General features: G+C 43.5%; 2 protein-coding genes across 2 annotated transcripts; both read left to right on the forward strand.

Annotated features, from left to right (window-relative positions):
• The first annotated feature begins 4,277 nt into the window (after positions 1 to 4,277).
• On the forward strand, positions 4,278 to 5,027 carry LOC117750287 (gamma-crystallin M3-like). The gene is made up of 3 exons (XM_034561440.1): positions 4,278 to 4,319; positions 4,412 to 4,654; positions 4,749 to 5,027. The coding sequence occupies exons 1-3, from the start codon at positions 4,287 to 4,289 to the stop codon at positions 5,025 to 5,027; spliced, it is 555 nt and encodes a 184-aa protein (XP_034417331.1). The 5' UTR covers positions 4,278 to 4,286.
• Positions 5,028 to 10,670: 5,643 nt separating this feature from the next.
• On the forward strand, positions 10,671 to 11,590 carry LOC117750299 (gamma-crystallin M3-like). The gene is made up of 3 exons (XM_034561453.1): positions 10,671 to 10,875; positions 10,975 to 11,217; positions 11,312 to 11,590. Exons 1-3 carry the CDS (start codon positions 10,843 to 10,845, stop codon positions 11,588 to 11,590), a joined length of 555 nt encoding a protein of 184 aa, XP_034417344.1. The 5' UTR covers positions 10,671 to 10,842.
• Positions 11,591 to 13,397: the final 1,807 nt, after the last annotated feature.

The raw sequence follows: 13,397 nt of genomic DNA on the forward strand, positions 1-13,397 counted from the left end.
GTTGGCTAACTACAGACCAATCTCTAACCTTCCCTTCCTCTCTAAGATCCTTGAGAAAGTAGTCGCAAATCAGTTGTGTGACTTTCTACATCATAATAGTTTATTTGAGGAGTTTCAGTCAGGATTTAGAAAACACCACAGCACAGAGACAGCACTGGTGAAAATGACAAATGACCTCCTAATTGCATCAGATAAAGGACTCATCTCTGTACTAGTTTTGTTAGACCTTAGTGCTGAGTTCAACACCATTGATCATGACATCCTATTACAGAAACTGGATCAGTCAATTGGCATTTCAGGTACCGCACCAAGCTGGTTTAAATCCTATTTATCAGATCGATCTCAATTTGTATTTGTAAACGTTGAAGCCTCAATGACCACCAACGTTAGTCACAGAGTTCCACAAGGTTCTGTGCTTGGACCAATTTTATTTACCTTATATATGCTTCCTTTAGGCAATATTATCAGGAAACACTCCATAAACTTTCATTGTTATGCAGATGATACTCAATTATATATTAATCGATCAAACCAGAGGAGACCAACCAGCTCGCTAAAATTCAAGCATGTCTTGAATACATGAAAACATGAATGACCTGCAACTTCCTGATGTTAAACTCAGACAAAACTGATGTTATTTTACTGGGCCCTGAACACCTCAGAGATCAATTATCTGATGATGTGGTTTCTGTAGATGGCATTGCTCTGGCATTCAATACCACTGTAAAGAATCTCAGTGTTATCTTTGATCGGGACTTGTCCTTGAACTACCAAAGCAAATCTCAAGGACTGCATTTTTTCATCTGCGTAACTGTAACAGGTTTGTGTTACCCTCCCCCCCTAACACAGAGACACAGGAGACCGAACTCGGTTTACGGATCTTTATTTGTCCGGGACACAGTCGTGCTCTTCGGCCTTGCCCCTGAGCGCCCTCCTGTGTCCGTACTCGCTTCTGTCACGGCAACGTCCAACACCTCCTCCTTCCGTCCTACTGCCAGGGAAAGCACATCATTAGACCCAGCTGAGGCCAATTAGGTCTCCACCTTGTAACGTTCCCTGAGCGCACTCCCCCAATTCTCCTCTGCAGCTGAGCTTAACCACGCCCCACCACCACAGTAACATTTAAAAAATCAGGTACATCTTGTCTCAAAAAGATGCAGAAAATCTGGATCACATGTTTTCTACTTCTAGACTAGATTACTGCAACTCCGTATTACCAGGCTGCTCTAATAAGTCTCTTAGGTCCCTCCAGTTGATCCAGAATGCTGCAGCTCGTGTACTCACAAAAACTAAGAAAAGAGATCACATTACTCCTGTATTAGCTGCTCTGCACTGGCTCCTTGTAAAATCAAGAATCACATTTAAAATTCTTCTCCTCACCTAAAGAAAACCTTGATTGGTGATGCACCATCATATCTTAAGGAGCTTGTAGTGCCATGTTGCACCACTAGAGAGCTGCGCACACTAAATGCGGGGCAACTTGTGGTTCGTAGAGTCCTAAAAAGTAGGATGGGAGCCACAGCCTTCAGTTATCAAGCTCCTCTTTTATGGAACTAGCTTACACTTTCAGTCTGGGGGGCAGACACAGTCACCACATGTAAGAGTAGACTTAAGACTTTCCTCTTTAACAGCGCTTATAGTTAGGGCTGAATCTGGTTTCCCCGGGTCCAGCTCTCAGATATGCTCCTAAAGGCTTATAGGCTGCTGGGGATACACTGAGCTCCTCTCTCCTCTTCTCTCTCTCCTTATGGATGAATTTACATCTCTCCATTGCACATAACTAACTCTACTTCCTCCCCGGAGTCTTTGTGACTTCTCGCCTCATAGGGTCCATTGGACCTGGCTGTGTCTGAAGCTGGTCCTGGGTCCCGACTCCTTGCCCCTGCTTCCTGCATCAAGCCTCTGGCCTGGACCTGGCCTCCTTCCCAATGGCCCTGCCTCCTTCTTTGTGCCTCCTGCCTCAAAGGCCTGGCCTCATTGAGTCCGGCCTCCTTCGTGATGCCTCCTGCCTGGTGGGCCGGCCCCCTGCCGATGCCCCCCCTCTCCTCTCTTCCTCCTTCTGTTTCATGGATTGTCGTGGTCTGGATCGTGGTCCATCCCTACTACTCATTATTCATACATTTCTGTCATATTCTTTGAATGTGTTGTAAATGTAATGCTGTTCATTCTGTACATATGACATCTATTGCTTCTGTCTATCCGGGGAGAGGGATCCTCCTCCATTGCTCTCCTGAAGGTTTCTACCCTTTTTTCACCGTTTTTCCTTATCTGATGTGGGGTCCTGGGACAGGGATGTCGTATGTGTACAGATTGTAAAGCCCTCTGAGGCAAATTTGTGATTTTGGGCTATACAAAATTAACTGAATTGAGTTGAACAGACAATGGCACTGTCTGTTGTCTGTTCAAAAGTGCACCTCACCAACACTTTATTTATGTGGTCCAGTGTATAAATTCAAAGGCTTTTGTTGACTCTGACCTTTGCTGACCGTTTCTCTGGCACCACCATCAGTCCACACAAAATATTATAATCTATGTGTCTGACAAAGTGACTGAGGATGAACCGTTTCCAGCTCCAATGGAGATAAACCCCTTTAATTTAGAATGCCTAGTACCACCGTCTGGGAAATGTTTACACAACAGTGTGTACTTTCTTCTTAAAAACACTGAAGTGAACTTTTGGCCTGTATTAGCTATCTATCTAGCTATACATTTGTATATCTTAGGGACAGTATGCATTGTCCAGCTGCTCGTAATCCATTTGCTTTTGTTATCAATTTCAGTTTTGCAGGCTGGTTGGTCCTCTGTTTGTCTTCACACAGCTGAAAGACAGTTTGCAACTCACAAAATGTACATTAAAGATATCAACAAAACATACACTAACATGAATCACAAAACAATTACAAAAAACTCACACACACATACTACAAAACAAGCTCTTTATAATTTGAGAATTACCTATTCGCTTTCTGGGTCCCGAGAGAGAATAGGTAATTGTTCCAAATTGTTAATTTTGTATATCTAATTAACTTAAAGCTATTGTGAAGAATATTAATTAAGGGCTGAGCTCTCTTCTTCCCGCCGACGGTGAACACGCATGCTGTTAATCGTTTCATCTCGTTATAGTTAAGTAGTTTATTTTGCTCAATTAAAAAATATATATAGCCAAACATAAGAGATGAATATCAGTGAAAGAAAAAGCAGAAAACCCACTTGACATATTTGAAGCCTCCACCTATATTATATTAAAATGTCACAATATTATAGAGAACAAAAATTAATATACATAAGACATAACTACGTAATATTGATGACAAAGTGTTTGTTTTAATTTTATTTCACGACTTCCAGGTGAATCGAGCATTAAAAATGACTATTTAGAAATAGCCAATATTCTCAGCTCGTGGTCTAGTTTGCTTACGAGGTCATATAAAGAGATCAATAATAAATGGAGGCTGTTTCATCACCATCTTTATTTAATGTACATATGACAGTGACTTAGTTGTTGTTAGATTCTCCTGTTCATGTTTTAATCAAATGATGCAATATGAACAAAACGTAGCTAAAAGTTCTGAAAATATCCAAATATAGGTCTTCAACACTGTACAGTGATATAATCTTTTATGTGAGATAAAGAGTAAATATATGTGAAATGTTGTTGTCAAAGGGTTTCATAATATGTATCCTATGACTCTTAACACAAAATACAATTATGTGTACTATGGGCATCTCTGTTGTTTAAATTTATTTAACTGTTACAGAAAATCATAGAATATCTCTCCTTTTTTAAATTTATAGAATAAAGTCCAGAGGTTCAGTTGAAATATTTTATCTTTACATCTGAATGTGTCATTGAAGAAGAACATACTGTACATTATATTGTGTGTAGAACAGTCATTCTCTTCATCCTGTTTGAGACCAAGTTACTACAAGCACTTCTGTATTTGTTATTAAATTAACAAATCGGAAATGGGTAGCTGAACAGAACCCTGTGAAGGACATTCTCCCTTTAACCAAATACAGAAGATATCTGCACTATACAGGTCATACACACAGTGTTTACCAGTCACATGGGTCAAACTACTCACATGACATGAAGCACAGTTGGGAATGCTTCCTGAAAGAATGCACAGAACCTCTGCATTCTGTTGGCTTGGTAAGTTGCTGAGTAATGTGGTTCACTGAGGGGGAGTGGTCATTGATTCTTTACGCTTGGTCAAGTATAAAAGGAAAGTGTTAAACCAGGTAGGTACACAGTTCAGGAGCAACACAGCACATCTACATCCAACATGAGCAACACCGGCATGAACATGAGGGGCAAGGTACTTTAACAATATAAAAAGCAGAAATCACCATCACCATGTATTCACCTTAATGTTTTATTTCTAATCATTTACAATTCATTTACTTTCAGATCACCTTCTACGAGGAGAAGAACTTCCAGGGCCGCTCCTATGAGTGCATGAACGACTGTTCTGACATGACCTCTTACCTGAGCAGGTGCCAGTCCTGCAGGGTGGAGAGTGGCTGCTTCATGGTGTACGACCGCACCAACTACATGGGGAACCAGTACTTCATGAAGAGGGGCGAGTACTCCGACTACCAGAGCATGATGGGAATGAGGGACTGTGTCAGGTCTTGCCGTATGATCCCCATGGTAGGTTTAAAACAGACCTCAAAAGAAGATCTTTGAGTGATACCTTTTTATCTCTGAAATAATCAACATTTTTGTTCTTGTTTCTTCAAAACAGCACAGAGGACAGTTCAGGATGAAGATCTACGAGAATGAGAACTTCGGTGGTCAGAGTCATGAGATGATGGACGACTGCGACAACATCATGGACCGTTACCGCATGAACGACTGCCAGTCCTGCAACGTGATGGACGGCCACTGGCTGATGTACGAGCAGCCCCAGTACAGAGGCAAGCAGATGTACATGAGGCCCGGAGAGTACAGGAGCTTCAGGGACATGGGCATGAGCGGCATGAAGTTCATGAGCATGAGGCGCATCATGGATTCCTGCAACTAAATGATCACAAAATGTTTCTTGAATGTATCAAAAGCCAATAAATGAATAATTTCTGCACATTTTTTTGTTAAGCTTCCTGCCCAACTGTCCCAATGAAATAGTTTATTCCAATCAATATATGCAACAGTTCATGCAATTTAATATATTTAAATTTTTTTAAACAGCAAACACCTCTCGGCAAGCATGTTTTAAATCTGCTGAGAAATGTAGCTCTACATTTTTGTGTTAAACCCAATAGACAAAAGCACCTTTGATCTTGCGAGGCAGATCAATATTCTGGGTAGTTAACAAAGCTTCAATGCTCTACGGATAATCACACGTTTGACTATGCGTTAAAATTATAGACTGTTAACAAGCGAGATGTCGTGTTTGAAATAGAGCCAAAATGTTTTATATCAAAATCAAAGCAAACACAATTACAAATTGAATCACACTAAGAAATACATCATATATATTCCATGGAACAGAGACCTAATGGCAGACCTGTGTAGATCAATTACCTGCCCAGCAGTTAGCAAAAAGATGTAGATTTGTGGGTTGTCCCAGCTCTTGTAACCTTTGAAAAGCCCTCTTTGGTCAGCACCTTCCAGTCCTGTGATTGGACAAGACCTCGTTCTGTTCTTTATCACTCCCGAGGTCCGTTATGTTCAAATGATCTATTTGGTTGAACAACAACCCAACTTTTTTGCAAAAATTGGGAAGGTTGGCATACCCATACTAAAACTAGAGTATATCCTCAACCACAAGGACTCCAGCTCCCCATGTCCCGTCGCCACCCCGGTCGACTCCAGCTCCCCGTGTCCTGGCCGCCGCCCCCTCCAGCTCCACGTGTCCCGTCGCCGCCCCGGCCGACTCCAGCTTCCCGTGTCCCGTCGCCGCCCCGGTCAACTCCAGCTCCCAATGCCCCAGATCCGGAGCCCGGTTACCCAGTGCTCCACTCTCCTGAGCTCGGTCCCCCAGAGCCCCGTTCCTGTCCTCCGGCCCACCCCCCGGACTGCTTCTGCTGTGCCTTAGGTCCCTCCTCGTGCTCCCCTCCACCCACCCTTGATGAACTTGTTCTGATGGGACATCTGGAATCCGCCCCTTGAGGAGGGGGTACTGTCACATCCTGTGTGCTTCCTGTTATGTTTTGAAGTCCTATCTCTTGTGTCCTCTGTTTCCCTGCACTTCCTGTCCCTGTGATTGTCTGCCCTGTCCCTGATTCATTCCCTTCATCTGCATCCCTTGTTCATGCCCTACACCCGTGTCTCGTTCCCCTGTATATTTAGTCTCTGTGTACTCCTTGTTCTGTGCCTGATCGTTTTTGTACTTCCTGTGTGTTCCTCGTCCTCGTATGACCTTTTTGCAAAGTAAATTATAGTTTTTTTACCTAACCTCAACTCCCGTGTATTACTCTGCTCCTGGGTCTCTGCCACTGCCCTACGAAATGTTTGCGAACGTGACACTACCTGCATGCAGCCACTGAATAAAGATTCCCAAAATTATGTACTAGAGTTAAAACTGTGCATCATTCTGAAGAGTAAAAGTCAAACATTCAACTGAAGAACAAGAAGCAAAATGTTTTTAAGTAGAGAACGGTTGATTGAAAAAAAGGCATCTGATTGAGAGGTCACTCAGATGCGTCTCCAAACAGTCTCTCCCTTTCTGCAAAGACGTGGCTCAATTCTGAAGTTGCTGTTCAACATACTTCCAAGCAGAAGCTTCAAATCTGCACAGAGCGGTTCTTCAGAGCCTGCGGTTCTGGTATTAGGCAAAGTATCTTCCAGTCATGGTACCAACAGATGTCCTCCCGCAGACTTGGCCAATGGAATTTGTTTATGCCATTGCGGTGCATATACTTACCTTTCACACTATGCCCTTCTGCAGTCATGATGACTCCTGGATATGCTTCATTGTCATAATTAACGACGCACCACTCTCCAATGTGCAGGGGCATTCCAAAACACTTTCCTCTTTTTTTTACACAGACATGAAATGTCTCGGTATTTCATCTGGCCGGCTGTCAGACAGATGGCTTGGTGGATTCTCATAGTGCCTTTTACGGCAGCTATTGCAGGTACCTCAGTCTTTGATTCAATATCCCTCTCTGGGACGAAGAACAGCTCAACAGATGTGTCCAGGCTTTTCAACGTGTCATACAAGCTCTGGGCATGAGGGATTCTCCTCCATGGGCCACAATCCGGTCTGCTGACCTCTTGGGGGCCCCACCCACACTGTCTAGTGCCCCCTCCCCATGACTAGCCTCAAAGAAATTCCACGTTATTCCTTTGAAGCCATACTAGTAGGGTTCCGTTGAGAGGTAGAAGAAATTTCCCTTTTGTCGATATTGCGTTGCAGGCCCATCGCTGAAAAAATTAAGTATGCTGACTTGAGGCTGTCGTTCTCTCACTACCTTCAGAACTGGATCAAGATGGGCCTAGATGGCTACATGGTTGTGTCTTCTGGAGGGTGATATGGAGCAGAAGGTGTGTGGTGCTTGTTCACCAGCAGTGTAGAGCACTCCAGTGTGCAGACTGGCCTGCTTGTGTGAGCCTCCAAAATGCACAGATTGTATTTCTTCACTCTACTTACGAGTAATTTTCGCTGAAATATACATGCAAGACTGACTCGTTGTGCTTCAGGCTCCTCCTGAGCTCCCTGTAGGCATCAAACTGCCATTTAATGTTGAAGACATGGCGCCTAAAATGGAGAAGCCTCTCCTGGAAATCTGTGTTACGGTCATGCTCCGTTGTTGTTATCTCCCTTTTCACTGTGATTGTTGACACCTTCTCATCCTTCGTGATCTTCTCTGTCATCTACTGCGATAATCGAATGTTCTCTTCCCCAGTTTTTAGCATTGGTGACAAGTTAGGAGGCATTCACTGCACTCACCATAAGCACAGACCTTGGCTTTTGGGTCCCACATGGTTGCTTCAGACATTTCCTCAATGTTTGTTGAGGACAGCAACCCTTGGCTCTGCAAGGCACTGGCCATGAATTGCAGGTTCTCATGTTTTCTGCAGAGACATGTCACGGTCAGAGGAAGAGGGGGTTACCACCCAAAAGGGTCAGACAGCAAAAAGAGGTGTATGACACGTGGCCAATGTGTTCAGAGAGAAACCTCCTAGGCAAGTTCTTCATTGTATCATTAAGCAACCTCTTCTGCATCTTTTTCTTTAGCCGTGTAACTGTTTGTTTGCGGCCAGTGCCAGGCCCCAGGATTTTCGGTTCCACGAAGCAAGTTCGGCAAAATCACCATAGCAACACATCAAAAATTTGACCCTGCTCCAGCACAGACGCATTCAATCTAGCTGGATAAACTGGCCACTCCCCCGGAAGAAAATGGCAGCTCCCTTACTTAGAGATCCCATTTATGAAGGAGCGATATTAGTTAGATTAGTTTTTTGAATGAATTAAATGAATAAACCACAAATAGTTGGGCGAGTAAAATCACACGAGTAAAGCGTTGTGAATATTCATGTGAACGCAGCATTACGCATTTAACTTGTCTGATATATTGCCATGCTTCTTGTCTAGCCCTTGTAGACCATGATTATGGTCTGGAATTCCTCATATGCGTGCATGATCATCTCCTGCTCCTCAGTGGATAAAAAAGAGGCTCTTCCTTTGAGTTTATTTGCCTTGGTGCTGTTAGAAAATCATGGTTTCAGTGATCGACTCGGACGGGCGCGCAATTATCCTGAGTACTGACGAGATGTTTTGAGCTCGGATCAGCCTTTGAGAGACCGGGATAGCCTGATTTCAATCATTGTGTTAATTTATGCTGGCTAATAGGACATTTGATCGACTTAGTTGAACCACGTACAAGAAATAGGGCCCAGTCGTCACTTGACTAACATCATCTTGAAGAAAAAACGATGTAACGTTCTACTGACTTACATTCTCCAACGGTGGGTAAGATCCACAGGATACTTTGCTCTCTTCTTAGAGTACCCAAAAGCAGTCTGGACATGCTTTTGGAGTTTGTTCTTCTTCAGAATGGTTCCACTGACCACTTTTGCTGTAGATTTGCGGGTTGTCCCAGCTCTTGTAACCTTTGAAAAGTCCTCTTTGGTCAGCACCTTCCAGTCCTGTTATTGGACAAGACCTTGTTTTGTTCTTTATCACTCCCGAGGTCCGTTATGTTCAAATGATCTATTTGGTTGAACAACAACCCAACTTTTTTGCAAAAATTGGGAAGGTTGGCATACCCATACTAAAACTAGAGTATATCCTCAACCACAAGGACTCCAGCTCCCCATGTCCCGTCGCCACCCCAGTCGACTCCAGCTCCCCGTGTCCCAGCCGCCTCCAGCTCCACGTGTCCCGTCGCCGCCCCGGCCGACTCCAGTTTCCCGTGTCCCGTCGCTGCTTCTCTCTTTTTGTTTTTGCATTTTCATATTTTCTTCTAATATTTTCAATCAGGATTCTAATGTTAGCATTTAATGAGCACATGGTGGACCTTCAGCTAGCAATATGATTCAGTTAGCAAGGTGACTACTGTTTAACAAATATATTTCTAATTTTCTAATTGATATTTCACTATGACAGTGTGGACATGCTTGACAACATAACACTACACACATAATATGATAAATTACGAAACATAAGTGTAAATACTTACACTGCAACCTGCAACTGTTTCAGCCTCCAGTGAAGAAAGACAAAATGGTGGTAGTAATGTCACTGAAAACATCAGACGGTTTCTTAAAAGGGGCAATTACCCCATAATGACAGGATGGACAGCTCTTTCAGGGCTCTTTCAGGGACACAAGAAACATTTTCAATTCGATTATGAAAATAGAATATACATGATCAAAATGACTAATTGTATCTAATAACTTGTTTTGGACAATATAACCATATACTTTTTGGGGGGATTTAGTATCATTTAACCATTTATTACACACACTGTAGTTAGCGGAGCAGTGTGTGGGACATGCCAAAATCACGTTCGGCCAATGAAACAAAACAGTATAAAATGAAGGAAACACATTTCAAAAGGCTTATCATTGTATTTATGTGTGTAAATGTTTGTTCATTTATAATAATACCTCAGAGTTTCATTATTCTGCTACATTTTCATGATGACTGAGTGATTGTGATGAGGACACCAAAGGCACATTATAGTGAGATTGGAAAAGCTATGTAAAAATAACATAACTGACCTTCTTTTCAAAGTTCCACTGAAGAACACCAATGAAAGCGTTGTTCAGAGATTGGTAGCCCGGTGGTGTATCTGTAATAATGGTCAAAAAATTTCTAAGAATCAAGATGATTTAATATTTTGGTCCCTGACAAATTATTGGTGCTGCAGTTGCAAAAGCAGGTCAGAGGTCCATCAAACACGCAGGTTGGATGACAAGCAGAAGCGTGCATCGTTCTTTTATCTGTTCTCAAGGAATGTCAAATTTGAACAAGCTTGTGTGTTGTTTTCTGGGCATGTGTCTAACTGGAACATAGGTGTATTGTGTTGTTAGCAACTTATCTCTTTCTCCCCCAAATAAGTCAGCTGTCTGACCTTCAGTTATTATGTAAAACTGAACTCAGTTCCCTTTTTATAATCATGAGTCTACTGCAGGCCAAAGTTTATGCAAATGTCAGGACCTCATGAGGCATTACATGTGCAGTGTCAGTTGTCATGGACTACAAGGTACCCAGCCCCTGACAAATGCACATAACCTCTTCATTCAGTTGGTTTCAATGGCAAGTTGCTGAGTAATGGGGTTCTGATGGGGGAGGGGTCACTGATTCTTTACCTGGTCAGGTATAAAAGGAAAGGGTTAAACCATGTAGGTACACAGTTCAGGAGCAACACAGCACCTCTACAGCCAGCATGACCAACACCGGCATGAACATGAGGGGCAAGGTACTTAAAAATATATTTTTTTAATAAGCAGAAATTACATTCCCCATATATTCACCTTAATACTTTTTTCCTAATCATTTACAATTCACTTGTTTTCAGATCACCTTCTATGAGGAGAAGAACTTCCAGGGCCGCTCCTATGAGTGCATGAGCGACTGCTCTGACATGACCTCCTACCTGAGCAGGTGCCAGTCCTGCAGGGTGGAGAGTGGCTGCTTCATGGTGTACGACCGCACCAACTACATGGGGAACCAGTACTTCATGAAGAGGGGCGAGTACTCCGACTTCCAGAACATGCTGGGCATGAGGGACTGCATCAGGTCTTGCCGTATGATCCCTATGGTAGGTTTAAAACAGACCGTAAAAGGTGATCTTTGAGTGATACCTTTTTTTCTCTGAAATAATCAACATTTGTGTACTTGTTTCTTCAAAACAGCACAGAGGACAGTTCAGGATGAAGGTCTACGAGAGGGAGAACTTCGGTGGTCAGAGCCACGAGCTGATGGAGGACTGCGACAACATCATGGACCGTTACCGCATGAACGACGTCCAGTCCTGCAACGTGATGGAGGGCCACTGGCTGATGTACGAGCAGCCCCAGTACAGAGGCAAGCAGATGTACATGAGGCCCGGAGAGTACAGGAGCTTCAGGGACATGGGCATGAGCGGTATGAGGTTCATGAGCATGAGGCGCATCATGGATTCCTGCAACTAAATGATCACAAAATGTTTCTTGAATGTATCAAAAGCCAATAAATGAATAATTTCTGCAAATTTTTTTTGTCAAGCTTCTTTCCCAACTGCCCCAATGAAATAGTTTATTCCAATCAATATATGCAACAGTTCATGTAATTTAATATATTTTAATTTTTTTAAACAGCAAACACCTCTCGGCAAGCATGTTTTAAATCTGCTGAGAAATGTAGCTCTACATTTTTGTGTTAAACCCAATAGACAAAAGCACCTTTGATCTTGCGAGGCAGATCAATATTCTGGGTAGTTAACAAAGCTTCAATGCTCTACGGATAATCACACGTTTGACTATGCGTTAAAATTATAGACTGTTAACAAGCGAGATGTCGTGTTTGAAATAGAGCCAAAATGTTTTATATCAAAATCAAAGCAAACACAATTACAAATTGAATCACACTAAGAAATACATCATATATATTCCATGGAACAGAGACCTAATGGCAGACCTGTGTAGATCAATTACCTGCCCAGCAGTTAGCAAAAAGATGTAGATTTGTGGGTTGTCCCAGCTCTTGTAACCTTTGAAAAGCCCTCTTTGGTCAGCACCTTCCAGTCCTGTGATTGGACAAGACCTCGTTCTGTTCTTTATCACTCCCGAGGTCCGTTATGTTCAAATGATCTATTTGGTTGAACAACAACCCAACTTTTTTGCAAAAATTGGGAAGGTTGGCATACCCATACTAAAACTAGAGTATATCCTCAACCACAAGGACTCCAGCTCCCCATGTCCCGTCGCCACCCCGGTCGACTCCAGCTCCCCGTGTCCTGGCCGCCGCCCCCTCCAGCTCCACGTGTCCCGTCGCCGCCCCGGCCGACTCCAGCTTCCCGTGTCCCGTCGCCGCCCCGGTCAACTCCAGCTCCCAATGCCCCAGATCCGGAGCCCGGTTACCCAGTGCTCCACTCTCCTGAGCTCGGTCCCCCAGAGCCCCGTTCCTGTCCTCCGGCCCACCCCCCGGACTGCTTCTGCTGTGCCTTAGGTCCCTCCTCGTGCTCCCCTCCACCCACCCTTGATGAACTTGTTCTGATGGGACATCTGGAATCCGCCCCTTGAGGAGGGGGTACTGTCACATCCTGTGTGCTTCCTGTTATGTTTTGAAGTCCTATCTCTTGTGTCCTCTGTTTCCCTGCACTTCCTGTCCCTGTGATTGTCTGCCCTGTCCCTGATTCATTCCCTTCATCTGCATCCCTTGTTCATGCCCTACACCCGTGTCTCGTTCCCCTGTATATTTAGTCTCTGTGTACTCCTTGTTCTGTGCCTGATCGTTTTTGTACTTCCTGTGTGTTCCTCGTCCTCGTATGACCTTTTTGCAAAGTAAATTATAGTTTTTTTACCTAACCTCAACTCCCGTGTATTACTCTGCTCCTGGGTCTCTGCCACTGCCCTACGAAATGTTTGCGAACGTGACACTACCTGCATGCAGCCACTGAATAAAGATTCCCAAAATTATGTACTAGAGTTAAAACTGTGCATCATTCTGAAGAGTAAAAGTCAAACATTCAACTGAAGAACAAGAAGCAAAATGTTTTTAAGTAGAGAACGGTTGATTGAAAAAAAGGCATCTGATTGAGAGGTCACTCAGATGCGTCTCCAAACAGTCTCTCCCTTTCTGCAAAGACGTGGCTCAATTCTGAAGTTGCTGTTCAACATACTTCCAAGCAGAAGCTTCAAATCTGCACAGAGCGGTTCTTCAGAGCCTGCGGTTCTGGTATTAGGCAAAGTATCTTCCAGTCATGGTACCAACAGATGTCCTCCCGCAGACTTGGCCAAT

This window comes from Cyclopterus lumpus, chromosome 21 (genome assembly GCF_009769545.1).
Source record: "Cyclopterus lumpus isolate fCycLum1 chromosome 21, fCycLum1.pri, whole genome shotgun sequence".
Taxonomy (NCBI): Eukaryota; Metazoa; Chordata; class Actinopteri; order Perciformes; family Cyclopteridae; genus Cyclopterus; species Cyclopterus lumpus.